Consider the following 16,928-nt stretch of genomic DNA (forward strand, 5'->3'; position numbering starts at 1 on the left):
CTGCCTCGGGGGCTGGGGTGGGGTTCATACAATCTCTTCCCGGAGGCAGGATCAGGGATGAGAGGGCTCTGTGGCCCTGAGGCTGGCCAGGTCACAGCCCAGGGACTTGGTCCCTCCGATCCATCTCTGGAGCCCCTGGCACGTCCTGGCCTAGGATCCGCTTCCTTAGATTGGGTTGAGTGGAGACGTGATTGTATACAACAGGCGTTCCATAAACCTGTGGGCTGCAAGGAGCCTAGAGATGAGGTGGATAATACCCTCCTCTCAGGCTAAGTCAGCAGCTCTTTGCCTTCCTATGCAAGTGCCCCATACATAGCTGTCAAATCAGTTGTAAATTAAAGAAATAAAGAGGCTTTCCTCTCTACCAGGAAAAACCACAGAATGTTCTGGTTTTAGAGTAATTTTTTCCTCTGGATGTGAGGCTGAGACAAACATACCACTCTTCAGAATAAGTGAAGTGGGGTGGGGGAATAAGGGGAAAGGGCAGCCTGTAAGACAAGGCAGCTGAAATGCCACTGTCCCTCCCACTGCCATGCCTGGCCCAACACAGCACCTGACACGGAGAGTAACCTGCAGGTCCAACCATGGGAACCTTCTTTCTTGTGTCCCAGTGTGGGAAGGGGGCCTGATCTAGCCAAATATCAGTGACTCCGAGTCCATCCTCTTTGGGCCGCTGTCTCTCTGCCCACCCTGCCTCCCACCCTCTTCCTTCTGGTACCAGACCCCCAGGTTTCCTTTGGGCACCTTTCTGTTCCCTTTCTCAGACCATCTGGTTTATGTGGGGTTAATATTGGGCTGCAGGGGCAATCAGGTGACCTAGGCTTGGCCAATGAGGGCCTTACCTGGGGAATTCGCTGGAACTGGTGGGAAAGAGAAGCCCACTTTCTGCAGGGCTTGCTGGGCCTGAAACAACTGGCTGCCATTTCTTCCCACCTCTTGGAACAGTCAGCCTATGCATGAAGCCAACGCAGAGAAAAGTGTAGCCAGAAGAGACACAGGAGCCCGATAACATAATCTGAGCAACTGTCTGCAGCTGTTCCTAAAGCCCCGGGCTTTTCGTGTATGGCAACCAATAATTTTTCCCTTTACTTTCAGCCCTAACGGGAATTTCTGGTCACTTGCAGCCAAAAGAATCCTGACTGACATCACCCAAGGAGACAGAGTAAAGAGGGACAAGGACAGAGGTCCCAACTATTACCTGCCCCAGCCCCACCATGGCACTAAGACTCTCTCCATCTCAGGCTCCTGCCACCCTTTCCCTCCTTGGAGGATGAGGGTAACTCTTGGGAGCAATATCTCCATCCTGTTTCCCTTGCAGATGGAGTGCCCAGCAAAGTGAACTCTGAGCTGAGTCCCCAATAATGTCAATAGTCTCCCACAGTGCAGACTGGCCACTGTAGTCTATTATCTCATCTAATCCCCTCAAGGTCTGTTTTAACATCCTCTTTTGCAGACAAAAAGGCTCGGAGAGGTGACGAAACTTGCTTGCAGTTTCACAGGTCACCTGGGTCTCTGTGACTCCAAAGTTGGGACTTTTCCCATTCGTGGGATGGCTCCCTCCATCCTCACCCAGCCCCCACACCCCTAGGAGGCTCTGCTGATTGCCCAATCCAGGCATCCCGGGTCAGGGACCAGGTGGATGCTGCCCAGTTTCAATCCATCCTGCAGAAAAAACCACCACCATTAACACCAAGTACAGGAGCTGAGCTTTTAATGCCCCAATTTGCCTTAGTCTCCAGGCAGGGTTGGGGAGAGATAGAGCTTCCAGCTTTGGTTATGCGAAGAAGGAGGGGTCAGTTCCTGAGGCAGCTCAATTCTGATGCCCCAGCTTCACAGCAAGGACTCTCCAGAATGGAGAATGGACAGGAGCTGCCAAAGATGGGCTCATCAGGAAGGGAGTTGGAATCTGGGACCTGTGAACGGCCCCAGGGAAGGTGGCCCAAACAAATGTCCCACTCTTTGTTTCTCAGCTCTTCAAGACAAGGGTGACATCGGAGACTCAGCTCCTTATTAAATGTGGGCAGGTGAGCATGGCTTCTAGAAGCTCCATCCTGGCCCAGATATGCCGTGGCCCGAGGGCTGGGTGGGAGAGCACGTGGTTGCCAGAGCTGAGAGAAAGGCCTGTCTCTTCACAGGCTGCACTGGGGAGGGGAGGCACTGGGGCTGGGGCTCCAGGCCAGAGGTTAGACTCCGGACCTTGGTCCCAGACTCCAGTCCGATGTTGTTTCATCAGGTCTGATGACTGCATTCTACATTCACTCAACTGTCCCTACCTCCAGCCCAACCCCCAAATGTGGTCTGGCCTTGACGCCTGGCTAATTTTTAAAAAAAAACCTGCGGAAGCTGGATACTGGGGGTCTGTCCAATCTCAAAATGGTCACTATGAAGAGGAAATGATAATAGCAATTAATTAATTACATTAATTGGTGTCATTCATAACGTTAACTACAATCTGTACAGCTCCTTTACAAAGTGCTTTAATACACACACACACACACACACACACACACACACACACACACACCTCATTTGATCTTCACAGCAGCCATGAATGGCAGGACCAGGGACTCGGGATTCCCATTTTACAGGGAAAGAAGGTGAGGCCCAGGGAGGAAAACAACTGCTCAAGGTCGTCAGCCATGGAACTGCTGCTGCTGAGGTGGTTTTCAGAGGATAGATATACTCTCCCTGCCCGTCCATCTCTGCATTCATTCCCCCATTCATTCCTTCCTCCCTCCATCTAGCGTTTATTTAGCACCTACTGTGTGCCCCACTCTGTGCTAGATACTTCTCCCTAAGCTGGGACACGTTTCCAGACAGCAAGAGTTCTTCTGTTCCTGAGAGATGAGTTGTGGGGAGGAGGGGTACGATCCCACTGGCCCCTGGGAACTCAGGACTCCAGATCAAGCCGTCCTCGTGATGAGTGGAGAGCCTCGTTAATTTTTTTTTAACTCATGGAGCCTGTGAGACCTGGTCTGACAGGCACAGATCCTGGTGGGGCAGCTGTTGCGGGGGGTGGGTGGGGGACGGGAGACTCCTACAGTCGGCAGCAGAGTCCTTGGCAGGGCTTAGGCTGGTGCCACCTGGCTGGTCTCCGTCTTGGAGGCAGTGGTGGATGCTTCGTCATCACCCAGTGGGCTCTTGCCACAGCAGAGGGTGGTGAGCATGCAGTTCCGGAACTGGAAGGCAAGGGGCATGAGTCAGAGTCAGGGTCCATCCACTCAAAGTGTGTGTAGCAAGCTGGTGTGGTTGGCAAGATTTGCCTATAAACCCTTCCCGCTCTGCCCCTCACAGCCTTCACTCCCGGGTCAGATCTGGCTCTCTGGAGGGGATTTACTAAACATATGTGACCCCACCCAGAGATGCCGGGGACTAAACGCAAGGGGTCTTTGTCACTAATGACATTCCGTGATGCCCTCTGTGTGCCAAGGGCTGTCTGTAAATTATCTCATTTAACTCAAGAGTTTGAAATTTTGCCCCTTCTATGGATGAAAAGCCCGAAGCCCAGAGAACGGAAGTGACGCAGTGCCCAAGGTCACACAGCTAGAAAACAGCAGAGCTGGGACTTGGATCCAATATGCCTGACTCGAGGGCACGTTTTCCCCACTGGATCATGGATTCTGCAGAGAAACCACTGGCCTATGTTAAAGGACCACTTTATCCTTCTATCCCTCAGAATAAGACTTTTTAGCTCTTTTTTTTCTCCTTGATGGAGACTGGTACCATCCCATTCTCAGGCTTGGGATTTTGAGCACTTTACTTTTAAAGCGGGCCTTCACCACCATCTGCCGTGAGCCAGCCCCAGAATCACCCGGAGGACTTGTTCGAAATGCAGGTCGGGGTGGGGCCCAGGAGCCTGCATTTCTCCGAGACGCCTCTGATGCCCTGAGGGAGACCAACGCCCAGTCCAGGTTTGCAGATGGGAAGACTGAGACCCAGTCAAGGGTGTGGCTTGTCTTGCACAGGCAGTGCCTGCGGCTTGGGGACCCGGACCCTCCTGCCCCGCCCCCTGGCACCTGCTTGTTCATCATGATATAGATGACCGGGTTGTAGATGGAGGATGACTTGGCAAAGAATGCCGGGATGGTCATGAAGATAGGGCCAAAGTTAGAGCCCTGGTGGGTAAAGATGTAGAATGCCACGCTGGCATAGGGCAGCCAACAGATCAGGAACGCAACGACCATGATGATGACCATGCGCGTGACTTCCTTCTCGGCCTTCTGGGTGGTGGCTGACTCCTGCTGCTGGGCAGCGGCCTGCAGGGACACAGGGCCCGGTGTGCAGACTGCAGCAACTCTGGGCCAGGGGCCGGGCTCCACCCTCTCAGTGCGTGTGTCCCCAGCACCCAGCACTGGACCGTACCTCCTTCACGGTGAAGACCAGCTGCCCGTAGCAGAAGAAGATGACAACCATGGGGATGGTGAAGTGGACCACGAACATGTAGATGACGAAGGACTCGTTGTTGACCTCCGGTTTGAGCGTGTAGTAGTCAATCCCACACGAGCACTGCATGCCCTCTGGGATGTACCTGATGGCCGGTGGAGAACGGGACAGGAGGGGGCATAATGGAGACCCACATATGAGGAACTTGGGAACAGGTGCCAGCTGACCGGAGTGACCTGCCGTGGCTGGCCTTGCTCTGGGCCTCACTTTCCCTCTCTGTAAAATGGAGATAATAAAATGTCTGCTTGGCTGTGTCTATGAGAATCAAATCAATTGAGAGAAGGGACTCAAATGCGCCGTGTGAAAACAGTGTTGTTTCACTGTTTGTTTGGTGGCTGTGTTATTGGAGCACGACCCAGTCTCCTGCCCGTCTCTCCCCTGGCTTGTGCATACCACTGGCCTGTGCAGGGTTTCTCCCCGGACCCGCCGCCCCATAGCGGCCCAGGCCTCAGGCTATGCAAGGCAGAGGTTGGTGGGGAGAAGGGAAATACTCCTCTCCTCTGTATTTGAGATAGTTTGTACAACCCGGGGTCTTACTGAATAACAGGATGAGAGTATTTGCTAGCCCAAAGATGGGCAAACAGGGTCACTAAGAGATACTTGCACAAAAGAGGAGAGGGAGAATGAGGGGCCTCTGGGGCATGTGGTTAGAAATTTTTTCAGTGATTCTAGAGGACGGTGATATTGCACCGACCTCAAAAAACATGGTGTGTCTCTTGGCTGTGCTCACGAGGATGTAACTGGACCAGACTGGACCAGACAAAGAGGCTGGAGCGGGGGTGGGCTTGAATTCAGCAATGGGCAGAAAATGACCTCAGATTAGGGGTCATGATTGGACTGGGAGCCCTGCAGGGAGCTTTTATAGAGTCTGAGGAGGAAAGGGAAGAGGGGATTTCCTGGAAGCAGGGGAACATGAAGCCTCTGGACACGCAAAGTCACCAGTCAAGTTTCCCAAACTGCCTCCCCTTTTCCACATCTCTCATCTCAGCCCCATTTGGAGACAATGACCTGCAGACAGCACAGGACCCGGGTCCCAGGGGTTACAGTGTCACCACCTGCACTAGGAAGGCTCAGCCCCCCCAGGTGCTGAGGCCCAAGGTCAAAGGAAGCTGCCCACAGGGCACTGGACCAAAGAGGATTGGAATGTGGCCCGGGCTTAGTTGAGGATTAGGGGCAGAGCCAAGGTGAAGGGCTGGACTTTTTGGGTTCTCCTTCAGATGGGGACTCAGGAGGTGGAACCAGCCCCATAGCAACATTAGGGTCTGATCCTTTTTCCCTCTGCCCTAAACCCCAGTCCCAGAAAGTTACCAGCTCAGTGCCTGGAACCAGACAGCCCCAGGGTTGCGTGTGCCTGGGAGACCCCTGGAGACCCGGCCCTCCTGCCCAGTGCCATTACCTGGACCAGCCGGCTAGTGGGGGTGCAGCGCAGGCCAGTGCCATGACCCACGTGAAGGCGAGGCCCATGATGGCGTGGTTCTCCCCAAAGCGGAAGTTGCTCATGGGCTTGCATACCACCACGTACCGCTCGATGGCCAGGACCACCAAGGACCACAGGGCAACTTCACCTGCAAGGCAGTCAGCTGTCGGTCAGCATGCTGGACTCCACTATCTAAGGAGGAAGCTAGGAAGGCAACCTGGGGTAGGCTAGGATGAGGCCTCAGGGTGGAGCGGGGTCAGACATGGAGAACTGGGAGGGGTGCAGGGCAGAGGGACTGGTATGCCGGGCGAGTGGAGTAACTCTTAGTTTAGTTCAGTTAGAGCTCTGGGCTCATGAGGGACACAGAAATCAGATTAGGGAGCAGGGGTGGACTGGAAGCCCTGCAGGGAGTTTTCACAGGAGAATGTGTCCTTCATGGGCAACAGGCCGAGTCCCTGTTGAGAGGCGTCGCAGAGGCAGGGGAACCTTCCTCCCTCCAGAGCAGGGGCCCCTCCCCTCTAGGAAAACAAAATAACCTGGGCATGTGCGACCCTCTCTCAGGAGCCAGGAAGATGAATGATGTTTGGCTCAGAGGACTAAGGAGGAAGATGGAGTTCAGACATCATGCTGCACACCACCACAGAAATTCAGGAAGGAGGGTCATAGAATTTATCAACCAAACTGGGCCATTTCTGAGAGTGAAAGGGAACACTATTGTAAACTGGGACTGACCCTGCAGAGAAGTGTCTGCCTGCCTTGCCCCTGCCTTCGGGCCTGAGACCGAATGATCTGTGGTCACTGAAGTTGACACCCAGTGACAGCCAGAGATTCGGGGGAATAGGGCCGAGGCAGCAACCTGGACACAACAGGGCGAGAGAAGACAGGCAGCAGAGCATCCTTGTGGTTGGTGTTATGTCCCAGGGGCAGGGGCAGGGGCAGGGTCGGGGACGTTCCTGGATCTGAGCCAGGAGACCTAGGGTCTCTGGTCACTGCCCTGCACATCCTTAAATGAGTCTTCCCCTCTCCATGCCTCAGTTTTCTCATCTGCTAAATGGGATCTATTGTCTCTGCAGCACTCCTGTCAGTTTTCCAATCAAACAAACTTTTAAAAGCACCTTCCAAAGCTACAGACCACACAGGTCTCATGCCTCCTCTGGGAGGAGGGTTTTTCGGAAGCAGATGAGCTCAACACAAAAAGCATTCGTGCGTGGCAGAGAGGCTGGAGGTGGGTTGGGGAGGGACTCAGCCCATGGCTCAGCGCAGGTAAAGTCCAATGGCTGGAGGACTGAGAATCTGCGTCCCACCCTGAGCTGGGAGCCCTGAGCACAGGGACCTATCTTGTCCATCTCTCTCCCCAATGCCTGGCATGGGTCTGACCCAGGGCGTCGCTTCTGAGGGGAACTGAATGTGCTTGCGGGGCCCACAGAAGTGGGCTTGGAGCACAGCTTTGCCCCTGCTGCAAAGTGACTGCTGCCGAGACGTGACCCCTGCAAGGCCCTTGACTTCTCACACTGTTTCCTCGCTGTAAAGCAAGACAATGGCACCACTCCAAGTGAGATTAAACAGTGCTCAATGCTTGCCTTTCCCATTCGGCAGCCTAGCTCACCATCACCGAAGTGTTTGTTGATTAAGTGAGAACTTTAGATGATGCCAATGATTGCAGAGGGCAGAAGGCCTCTTAACCCCCATCTCTAAGCCTGGAACTGTCCCCAGACACCTCCATACCCCTGGCTCCTGTACCCCCTGCCCATCCGCACCACAACTCATACCGCCCAGCGTGGCAAAGAAGCCCTCCAAATTGCATCCCGTGGCCCCGAAGACAAAGTATCCATGCATAGAGGTGTAGAGGGTGGTGGTGAAGCCTCCAAAGACCATGAAGAGGTTGGCCACGGCCAGATTGAGCAGGATGTAGTTGAGAGGCGTGCGCAGCTTCTTGTGCTGGACGGTGACATAGAGCGTGAGGAAGTTGATGGGGAATCCGAGCACGATCAGCAGAAACATGTAGGCAGCCAGCATGGAGAACTGCCAGGGCTCGGCCAGGTAGTACTGCGGGTACTCGAAGGGGCTGCGCACCACGCCCGTCTTGTTGGAGAAGGGCACATAGAAGTTGGGGCCCTCTGTGCCGTTCATGGCGGAGGTCCCTGTGGCTGCCCCGTGGGCAGCTCTGACCCAAGAATGCTGCGGGGGCCTGAGCTTGGCCACACAGGGCTCTGGCTGGACAACTCCAGGTCCTGACCCCCCCAGGCCCTTATAAAGTGACCTCCCCTCCCTAAGCTCCTGGCTGAATCAGCACCTGGGAGATTGAGGGCGTTATTAATCATATTAATCCTGGAGTAGGTGCTCACTAACTATTTGTGGAAGGGCAACGGGGGCCTAATTGGCTTCCCAAGAGGGGCCAAGGTGACTCCAGGTGGAAGCCTGGGGTTGGGGAGGGGAGGTGCTGGGGACCCTGGGGAAGCACAGGATGCCTGTCCCCACTCTTCTGCCCCAGGAATCTCTGCCCATCTCAGCCTGATGGCCTCGGCCTGACATTGGGACCTCAGACTCCCAGCCCATTCCTCTCTGGCTTGGTGTGAGCTGACCTGGTCTTCCACTGCCTGGACCGTGAGCTCCCAGTGGGCAGAGGCTCTGGTTACTCTCCCAGTCTCTCAGCCCCTCACTCAGCCCCTGTACTCCTTCCCCACCCAATCACCTCCTGGCCCATCCAGGTGCTGGACACACACTAGCCCATCTTGCCAGATTTTGAGCTTCATGAGGGCAGAGGTCACATCCTGCCAAATGCGCAGCCTGGCATAGCCCAGGAGCTCAATTGAATGGGAATTCACTCACTCACTTGTTTATTTGTGTGCAGGTCACTGGGGAAATACAGATCGAGAAAGAAGGAGCTTACAGGCTGAGGAGGACTCTGATGTGGGAAGAACAGACCCCAGCCCAGAGAGGGGAGGTGCCTGCTTTGCAGAGGCGTCCAGGGAGGTGATATCACGTTTGGGTCTTTGAGGGAGGGGAGCACTTTGCCAAGTTGGGAGATAGCACACACTGAAGACAAAGGCTAGGCAGAGGCCTGAGGCACATCTGGGCTGTGGCTGCACATGGGCTGGGGCCAGTTCTGATACCAAGCTGAGGAACCTGGCTTTATCTGGAGGGCAGTGGGCAGTGGCTTGGGCAGATCTCAGGGACACAAAGGTGACACGAATGCCCCCATAGAAGGATCGGAGGGAGTCGAGATGGAGAAGGGAAGGGCTTGAAGCAGGAAGGGACAAAGGCTCTCAGGGATGCTGAAGCAAGGCCTTGCATCCAGGAGGCAGACCGTGTACCAAGCCCTGTGCTGGGCACCAGATCATTGCCGTGAGCGAGGCAGGTGCAGTCCTGGCCTCCTGGGGACTCCAGTGTGAAGGGGAGGCAGACCCTGGAAACAGGACTGGTTGGATACCGTGGCACACGGGCATGTCCGGGGATTCTGGTCAGCCTGGGCTAGGACAGTGGGCTTCGGATACCATGGAACCCCACAAGGGTGGATCCTGAAATAGCAGGATGAGTTTTGGGGCCAAATGGAGGCCTGATATTGACAGGCTCCCCTCACCTGTGACAGGAATGCGATGACACCTCCTAGGAATAAAGGGGGTAGCTGGGAGTGCCTGGCATGCAGGGTGCTTGTCCAGCCACAAATGTGCATCGACCAAGTTGCTTGGTTCTGGGAGACACAGTGGACAAGGAGGACCAAGCCGCTGCCTGCAGGAAGCATTTCATTACAAACAAGTAATGAAGCAAAATATATAGGAAAAGTTCAGATCATGATCCACTCTAAGACACTGTTATCTAGAGCAGCCCAGGGAAAGTCTCGGAGAAGGTGAAGTTTGAGCTGAGAACTCAGTGATGGAAGGAGCCAACCCTGCCAAGATCTGGGGGCTGGGGATGTTTAGGCAGAGGAAACAGCAAGTGCAAAGGCCCTGTGGCTGGAAATTGAAGGCCAGCGGGGAAGTGTCCCTGTCTCTGAGACTTCTATCCCTGAGCTTTCTGACATCCAGTCTCTCTTCCTACCTGGGCTTCCTAGACCTGTCTGCTAAAAAAAAAGTGCCCCCCTTCCCTCAAGCCCACCTGGGGCTCCAGACCCCTGCCTATCCAGGCAGTGTCAGACCCTGCACTCGAAGGGCTGATGAAATGTGTGTTGGTGGAATGAACAGAGGGTGGCATGGCAGGGTGGGTGGAGTGTGACCTCTTGTAGTTTAAGGCGCTTGGCCCAGTGATTAGGCCCAACGCTAATGAGGTCAAGGTGGAGGGTTTGATTCTGACACAGCCTGGCCCCTGGTAGGAGGAGCCCTGGATTCCCTGAGTCAACACCAGCCCCCATACAGCCCCACCCTGGCAGGGCTGAGCCCGCGACCTCAGCACCTTCCTGTCCCTTCCTATGCTTATGACAGCCTGGAAGCTTCTAATTCATGTTCTGTTCATGTGCTTTTGGTCCATCTCCCAGGCTGTCATGTGGGCGGGGTCTCTCCTCACCACAGGGACCTCAGAGCCCAGACTGGTGCCCAGCATGTGGCAGGAGCAGAATCATTTTCCTGGAACTAGAAAGAGCTGGGGTTCCTGTCTGTGTTGTTCACTGATGTGTCCCCAGGGTCTGGCACAGAGTAGGTGCTCAACAACCATTTGTGAAAAGAGTGAATGTATCTACAGTAGTTACCTCAGGAAGTACTTGCCCTCTCTAAGTCTCAGGTTCCTCCTCTGTAAGGGTTTAACAATCCCACCCTCACAGGGCGAGGTGAAGGGGAATTAAAGGCCATCACTGAGGTGATGGTGCTCTGTATTCCATAAGGCATGGCAAAGAATTAAAAAAAAAAACACTAAACAAAAACCACACACACACAAAATGCTCTTTGTTCAGAGCCACGGGCTCAGGGGGTGAGCTGAAAGGTCACTAGAAGTCACTTACCCTGACCCAGCAGTGAGTTGCCCAGGTCATGTGACAAAGCAGTGACAACCCCAGCTATAACCTGCCTGGCACAGACAGCTCACAGGAAAGATCTGCCAGTCCTTTACACCATGGTATAAATTACCAAAAAAAGGTTGTACTGAGTAGTGAAAAGGGGGCAGCAGTGGTGGCCCTGAGGGCAGGGGATGTCACTGGCTCTGTGTCACCAGGGGAGCCTGGGAAGTTCACTTCCTCCCCTCGGTTTGCTGAATTCCAAAGACATGGAAACCTCAGGGATCCACACCTGACTACAGGGTAAGCCTGAGCTGCTTTCTTCCCCACCAGGGCCTGCATCATGGCCCTTCGGACCTCACAACTTAGGCTTCATGATCCTCCCTCGTTGGGCACGGCCCCTTTATACCGACCCTTTCATCCAGACTGAGGCTCTGCAGCCACACAGCCAGGGTGCAGCCCCATCTCCTTCCTTCCCTGTGCCTATTTCCTACTCTGGTGCCTGCCAGTAATCAGTGAGTGTTGGAAAAAGTGTGATTCTCTTCTGAATCTCACTCAGGTCTCAGCTCATAGCTCACATCCTTGGAGAGCCCCCATACCCCAAGTGTACAAACCAGGTCCCATCCCACCCCACCCCCCATTTGTTTTCTATTCACTACTTATCACTATCAGCAACAGTCCTATTTGTCTTCTCACTGACTCTCTCTAGAACACAGGGTTGCTGCATTCTGAGATTACAGTCCAGAGTACATGCTCAATAAAAATATTTGTTGAATAAGTGAACAACTACTCCTGGCCCCTGTGGGGAGGCCTCAATCCCCTCTGAACACTGAGGAAACAGGCTCAGAGAGTTGAGGTTCCTCAGCAGAGCTGGAATTGAACCTGGGCCATCTAGCCCAGCGGTCGCCAACCGGTGGTCCGCGGGCCACTGTTGGTCCGTGAGGTCTGAAAGGTTGGTGACAGCTGATCGAACCCCTCAGCCAGAGCTCTTTTGTCTCTGTGCCAGGCAGTCGGAGAGGGTCACAGAGCACACCAGTGGCCGAGCCTGAGTGTGGTGACTTTCTGAGCCACTGCCCCTTTGGTCTCTCTCAGCCAGGCTGAGAACAAGCTGTGAGGAGCTGTAAGTGGTGGGAACGGGGGCCTGGGGTTGGCTGTCTCAGAAGACAGACGCAGCCACCTCAAGGCTTCCCAGCCCTGCCCCTCTGGGAGCCCAGGAGCAGGGCTTCACTGGGGCATGGATTAGGGTTTAGCTGGAGGGGCACAAATAGCTCCTGAGCCTCTGCATCAAGGTGCTGCTTGATCAGCAGCAGCTTCCTCTTCCTTCCTGCTTCCCCTCACTGGCTTAGTCCCACCTGACTGTGTCACCAGGCTGGGTGAGGCTTTAGACTGAGCTGAGAATGTCAAGGGGGAAGAAGGGAAGGGACAAACTGACTCTCCTCCTCTTCCTTCCTCTTTCCCTCCCATCTCCTCTTCCTTCTTCCTCCCTCTCTCTCTCTTTTCCTCCTACCCCAACATTTGCCAAACACCTCTGGGCACCAGGGCTGGGTGCTCGGGACACTGATATGAGTCCCACATGGTCCCTGCCCTCAGGGAGCTCCTGGTCTCAGGCGGCAGCAAACAAGGCAAAAACTAATAACCATGAGAGGTGGGAATTTGTTCTCAGCCTCAAGTGGGGGCTCAGAGTAGCAAGATGTGGACCAGGAGGGAGCCAGAGAGACCCCCCAACCTAGACAGCCAAGGCCAAGGGAGGCAAGGTCCGGCTGGTGTGAAGATGCTGAGGCCCCAGGATGCGTGGCAGGGGAAGGGAGGACTAGGAGTTGGGTGCTAGCTGGCTGGCAGCAGGGGGCACTGATAATTGCAAGCAGGGGAGAGGTGTCATCAGGTTCCCATTTTAGGAAGATGTTCTGGAGTCTGGGTGGAGGAATATCAGGGAGTACTAGGATAACAGCCTGGCCCAGGGTGAGCCCCTCACCCAGTGGTAGCCTCCTACTTGTTCCAAGGGCAGGGCTGGCACAAGTAGGAGGTCACCTGGTATTTGCAGTTGGCAGCAACCTTAGAGAAGGGGCACCTGTTCACCTATTTGAGAGTCACAAGAGGCTCCTGGCTTTGGTAGCATTGCTGGGGATAGATGGAGACACCCAGCTGGTTGAGGCCGGGCTAGAGCCAGGTCCACTTAAAGTCTGGCCTGGGGCTCTTTCTGGGCCACCCATTGCACCCCTTCCCCACTTTCTCCTTTCAATATGGGGCCCTAGCTGGTTTGGCTCAGTAGAGAGAGCGTCAGCCTGCGGACTGAAGGGTCCCAGGTTCGATTCAGGTCAAGGGCACATGCCTGGGTTGCAGGCTTGATCCCTAGTAGGGGACGTACAGGAGGCAGCCAATCAATGATTCTCCCTCATTATTGATGTTTCTCTTTCCCTCTCCCGTCCTCTCTGATATCAATATAGATATATTTTTTTAAAAAGAGAGAGAATATGGGAACAATGTTGAGGACTGGAGACAAGCGGTCAAGACAAAGTCGTAAGCTCAACCTCTTCCAAGCTGTGCAGCCTCTGGCAGACACTCCTCCCCCTCCAGGCCTCAGTCTCCTCTTAATGAAATGGGCACCTCAGGAACCCTGTGAGGCCTCTCTCATCTTAGTATGTGAGGGGTTGTCAGGGTCAACGATGGAGACTGAGGCCTGAACCTCAGTGTCAGAGCTGGAGGGGGCACTTTTGTACACATCAGGAAACTGAGCCTTGGAGAGAAAATTGGACCTGGTCAAGACCCCTCCAGGTTGGGAAAGGAGAGCAGTTAAAACAGAGTGCTTACATGTAAAGGCTGGGTGTGAATGCTGTCTTGGCTCAATAAATATTCCTTAAGTGAAAGAAAACATTACTGAACCTCAGTTTCGTCATCAGTAAAAGGAGAATCCTTAGAGGTTAGTAAGGATTAAATAAGATGATGCGTGGAAAGTGCTTAGCACAGGGACTGACACTCAGTAAGCACTTGATTTAATGGGAGTTACAGTGATTGTTTCTCAGACTCAGGCCTCCAAAGCTCAGCTTTGTGGCAGCAGGACCTGGCACGGCAGACACGTGTTATTCAGCTGAGAGGATGCATGCTAAAGTCTCAGTCTGGGCCCCCTCCCTCTCCCTTCAGCCATGGACCATCTGATCTGACACTGTGATTGACACCTGCCTGTTGGGTGGTTGAGGCTGTTTTCTTCCTCTCCCCTCTTTTTCCCAGCTATATGCAAATGATTTCAGTTCAAGTAATGCGCTAATGGAAATCCTAATGCATTAATAAATGTTTAGTGAGAGAGAGCATGCATGATCATAAGTAATTACACACTCAACGGAGGAGTTCTGTTGGCACAATTGTCTGGCTCCTTTTCTTCATTTTCCTCCATTATCTCCAAAGAGAGATGCAGAGGGAGGCAGGGAGGAAGGGTGGGGCAGGGGTCCAGCTCCTGCACTCACCCCTTGCTGGCCTCTGCAGCTGCTCCCCTCTTCATCCCTCCAATGGGGACCAGTGTTGTGCTCTGTATCAATATCTAATCAAGAGGGTGGTTTTCGACATGTTCCCTTTCTCCTGCTGTCAGGACTTTACAGGATGTGCTTGCTCACTCTCTCCTGGGCAGGCAGAGTGGAAGGTGAAGGGAGTGGGGCCTCCAGGATGGACAGCTCAAGGACTTCCCATCAGGGCGGGGTGAGCTCCGTGGGTCCCAGCATCTCCAACCATCCCCGTGGCTGTATAATGGAAATCATAACCCTTCCTCACAGAGATGCTGTGAGAACTGAGACAACATATGAAACACACCTGGCACAGAAAAAGTCCCCTGTAAGTATCAGCTCTCCCTCCCCAGCTTCCCATCTGCTACCCACCCATGCCCTTGAGCTATAAATCGGACATTGTTGATGCTCAGGGGAAGGGACCTTAGTGGGATCTCAAGTGGAACCCACTCGCTTTAGGACCTGGATGGAGGGAAGGGAAAAGCCTCAGGTTGGGTTGGAGCCCATGTGGGGCTGGGGGAAAGGTGGTGGAGGGGGCCTGGCCCCAGCTGGGAAGTATAACCTCCAGGGAGGGCCCTCTTTGCCATCTTCTTTGGAGCCAGGTATCTTATTTTCTTGTCAAGATGGAGCCCCATTAAACCAAAATATATGAATAAATAAACCCTGTTCCCCTACTCACTACCATATTGCCATTTCGATTAGATTAAATTTTAAAAGAACACAAATATAATGTTCCTCTTGGATCAAATTAGAAACAGGTGCACTTTTGCATAAGGAAATTAAATTGCAGACAATATGAAGATTTGCTAAAATGCAGACACTGATGAAAATAAGTAGCCCCTTTATTTGTAATTATTGAGGCAATCTGTTTGCAAAGTGTACATGTTAATGGTCTGACAGATCTCTGGACTCCAGCAGGCTGCCATGAACAACTCAGAAAACTGTGCTGAAAGTAACAGATTTTTTTTTTAGAAAATATATGTACATTCTCTTATCCATCTCCTGGTGCTATTTACAAGGTATGAAATGCCATAAATAGGAATTCCGTGGTTACACAAGGCCCCTCCCTAAAATATAAACTTCATCTGGGCAGAACACACATTCTAACAATTTACCTCTTTCTTCTTTCTACTGCCAACTACAAGGTGGCCCAAAGGGAATGGGTGGTCCCCAGGGTGCAGGTCACGGGCTGGGGTCGTCAATATGTCTCCGGCAGTAGGGGCAGTGGGTGTGCTGAAGTACCAGCAGCTCATAGTCCTCCGAGTGGAACATCTGAGGAGAGACGGCCGTGACTCTGGGCAGCCGCTCTAGGTGTGCATCAGCCCTGAGCCTGGCAAAGACTGTTGCCCTTCCATGGGAAGTGGCTTGGCAGTGCGTCAGGTTAGAACACCTTTGTCCAAGGACTGGGAGGAAGGGGTAGGGTCTGTGGCCCCATTTTTTCTAAATGAAGTTCAAAGGTGAATCACACTTTCCCGGCCCTCCCGGATTAAGGGTACATGCAGACAGCCCAGGGTTAGGGCATGATTGTTCCTGACAGCACACGGGATGCAACCCAAAGGAGGGAGGACAGCTGAGTCTCTTCTCCCAACTAGGCCTTGGTTGCTCAGAGATCACTTACACTCCTCCCAGATGCCCGGCCTCCCCAAGGGGAAATTTGGGAAATGGAAAAGCAACAGAAAGAAGAAACTGGACACCATACATGAGCTGCAGGCAGTGGGCATAGTACCTGGAAGCAGGAGGGACACATGGTGATGGAGGCGTCAGGCAGAAATGAGCGGAAGTATTGCCACTGCAGGGGCGGGGGCCAGCGCTTGATAAGGACTTCCCGACGACTCATGGAACGCAGCACCGACCGATTCACTACCACGGGCACGAACTCCGAGCCACCTTGCTGCAGGGCAGGTAGGAAGCAAGGGGGCACTGGTGCCCTCAGTCACAGTAACACATTTATGTGGGCCATGATCCCAGAATCTTTGGGAGTGGCCAGGAAGGACCCCAGAGATTTCCCCTGCCAAGTACCTTGACAGAACCCTGCCAGGTCATGTAGCCCCTGTTGGCCATCTCTACTGACAGAAAGCCCACCACCTCCCCGTCCCTGGCAGCCCTGACAGGAAGTAGTTCTCCCTCACACCAAGGAATGTATACAGAAGAGACCTAAGACCACCCTCCCAATAGGCTTTGCTGGCTTCAGCAGCCTATCACTCAAAGAGGCACCCTCACCTCAAAACTCAGCTTTGCCGTGAATGGGTCATCATCTCCCATGGAATTCATGGTCTCGTCCAGTCTCAGAGTCTGGGAATCTGGAGGAGTCTGGTCAAGGATAGAACCTGAGGCCGAATAGGAAACAGGTCCCACCCTCCACCCAACATGCTGAGACTCACAGGAGCTCCATCCAGGCCTCATGTGTCTCCCTACAGCTCTGGGGAAGAGCGGCAGGGTTGGCGAGACAGGTTTCCAGATGGAGAAATGTAGGAAACACAGACCTGGTCAGGCCCCCATGCTCAGGTGGGAAAGGAGGAAAAATGGCTCTGCTGCCCCACAGGGACCATGCCATGGCTCACATGGGCCTGCCAGCCAGCAGCACCATGTGAACAGAGGCCTGAGGGCCTGCTGTGTGTGGCTGTAGAAATGATGGGCCAGCAAACTGGTATTTCTT

The 16,928-nt window shown here is 53.8% G+C and overlaps 2 protein-coding genes across 4 annotated transcripts in view; both read right to left on the bottom strand.

Moving 5' to 3' along the window:
* Positions 1-1,707: 1,707 nt before the first annotated feature.
* On the bottom strand, positions 1,708-7,990 carry RHO (rhodopsin). Its single transcript, XM_008152292.3, has 5 exons — positions 7,630-7,990; positions 5,840-6,008; positions 4,363-4,528; positions 4,017-4,256; positions 1,708-3,179 (listed from the first exon to the last, which is right to left on the bottom strand). Exons 1-5 carry the CDS (start codon positions 7,988-7,990, stop codon positions 3,069-3,071), a joined length of 1,047 nt encoding a protein of 348 aa, XP_008150514.1. The 3' UTR covers positions 1,708-3,068.
* The window catches only part of IFT122 (intraflagellar transport 122), an 81,942-nt gene continuing 70,989 nt past the window's right edge, over positions 5,976-16,928 (bottom strand). Inside the window, exons 28-31 of one of the 3 annotated variants that reach the window (XR_008558854.1) lie at positions 16,493-16,572; positions 15,999-16,163; positions 15,388-15,544; positions 5,976-6,008 (exon numbers count right to left, since the gene is read on the bottom strand). Coding sequence is in view for 1 of the 3 variants with exons in the window: in XM_008152287.3 (XP_008150509.2) it covers positions 15,455-15,544; positions 15,999-16,163; positions 16,493-16,572 (335 nt within the window). In the remaining 2 variants the exon portion in view is untranslated. Of the gene's footprint in view, positions 6,009-15,098; positions 15,545-15,998; positions 16,164-16,492; positions 16,573-16,928 lie in introns of those variants that run through there. The other 2 variants (XR_008558853.1, XM_008152287.3) reach the window with 2 other exon arrangements.

The sequence above is a fragment of the Eptesicus fuscus genome, chromosome 18 (assembly GCF_027574615.1).
Source record: "Eptesicus fuscus isolate TK198812 chromosome 18, DD_ASM_mEF_20220401, whole genome shotgun sequence".
Classification (NCBI taxonomy): domain Eukaryota; kingdom Metazoa; phylum Chordata; class Mammalia; order Chiroptera; family Vespertilionidae; genus Eptesicus; species Eptesicus fuscus.